The 1541-nt window shown below is 38.5% G+C and overlaps 1 protein-coding gene across 1 annotated transcript in view; it reads left to right on the top strand.

The window, feature by feature from the left end:
- The window catches only part of LOC112486345 (septin-2-like), a 2476-nt gene that overhangs the window by 747 nt on the left and 188 nt on the right, over window positions 1-1541 (top strand). Inside the window, exons 2-4 of the mRNA XM_025052718.1 lie at window positions 792-937; window positions 1087-1170; window positions 1298-1393. Of these exons, the coding sequence (XP_024908486.1) occupies window positions 792-937; window positions 1087-1170; window positions 1298-1393 (326 nt within the window). The remainder of the gene's footprint in view (window positions 1-791; window positions 938-1086; window positions 1171-1297; window positions 1394-1541) is intronic.

Raw genomic sequence — 1541 nt, 5'->3', positions numbered from 1 at the left:
TCAAATTGTATTCTAAAAGTTTCTGTCACAGAAAATCACATCACACCAAGTACTCCTCTTGTCACAACAAACCTTGGGTTTAACTCAACCTTGCAGCTCCTTTTCTCTACATCTGCATATTTTCAGTTTTAGCTTTAAGCAGCATTTTATGTTCAAGCTGGTTATATGTTTTAGCACACCTTTATAATTCCTTAAACATGAATATATATATCAAGCTGGTTATATGTTTATCCACAATAGAGAGTGATTCGTTTGCAATGATAGATTAGTTCACAATGAAAGATTAGTTTGCAGAGTAATTAGATCGTAGTGAAAGATTAGTTTGCAGAGTAATTAGATTGTAGTGAAAGATTAGTTCACATTGAAAGATTAGTTTGCAGAGAGTGATTCGTTTGCAATTATATATTAGTTCACAGTGAAAGATTAGTTTGCATAGTAATTAGATTGTAGTGAAAGATTAGTTAGCAGAGAGTGATTTGTTCGTAGTGAGTGATTAGTTCGCAGAGTGTGATTAGTTCGCAGTGAGTGATTTGTGAGTGATTTGTGAGTTCAATATGAATAAATATTTAATATGACTCGTTAGCCACGAGTCACTTATCTTTCATATGACTCGGGAGTCACGACTCATATGAAAGTTTCGTTCATTTTGAACGAATCACTCGCGAACGACACATCACTAACTGTGGGGAGACACCATGAGTTCTGGGTTCTATCAATGTTTCCATATAGTTTTTACAACTTTTTTTCCCTCTATGACACTCGTTTCACCGATGTCTACGTCACTGTCGTAGGCGAGTATTCCCTTCGCTGTGATCGGCTCCAACCAGCTGATCGAGGTGAAGGGAAAGAAGATTTGTTGTCGTCTTTACCCCTGGGGAGTTGTTGAGGTGGGGAACCCCGAGCACAACGACTTCCTCAAACTACGCACCATGCTTGTGTGAGTTTGACAGTAAAACTCCTTTTTTTAAAAATTCACAAAACCCCTTTTTCTCCTCATCGAAACAGCCTGTAAAACGCCTGCCGTACAAACGGATCTCCGCTGCCTTCTAGTGTGTGAATAAATTACTGCACCTCTATCTGTTGCAGGACCCACATGCAAGACCTACAGGAAGTAACTCAGGATCTGCACTATGAGAACCTCCGCTCAGAGAGGCTGAAGAGAGCAGGCAGGTGAGAGACACACCTTTATGAAGTGGGACCAACAAATACTACACCGCCGTCAGGCCGAGTATTTATATCATAATTAGTATAAAGACTGTTCTACTGCAGAGAATGAACATTGTGTTTGTCCCTGTAGGGCTGCGGATGAAGAGGTGTTCAACAAAGACCAGATTCTGCTGCAGAAAGAGTTAGAGGTAAAAATTATACAATCTTCTTTTAGTCTACACTGCATGTACTGCATGTTGTTATTATTGATATACCGTATCACTAAACTCTGTTCACTTAAATAGTCAGTTAAGATATAACCTGATTTTATATTTTTAAAAAGTGAAAACATATTACACAATTTAACGTTAGAGAGAGATAGGACATACAAAGTG

Source organism: Cynoglossus semilaevis, chromosome W (genome assembly GCF_000523025.1).
Source record: "Cynoglossus semilaevis isolate Cse_v1.0 chromosome W, Cse_v1.0, whole genome shotgun sequence".
NCBI lineage: Eukaryota > Metazoa > Chordata > Actinopteri > Pleuronectiformes > Cynoglossidae > Cynoglossus > Cynoglossus semilaevis.
The sequence above is the reverse complement of the archived record's forward strand: the minus strand, read 5'-3'. Positions and strand labels throughout refer to the sequence as shown.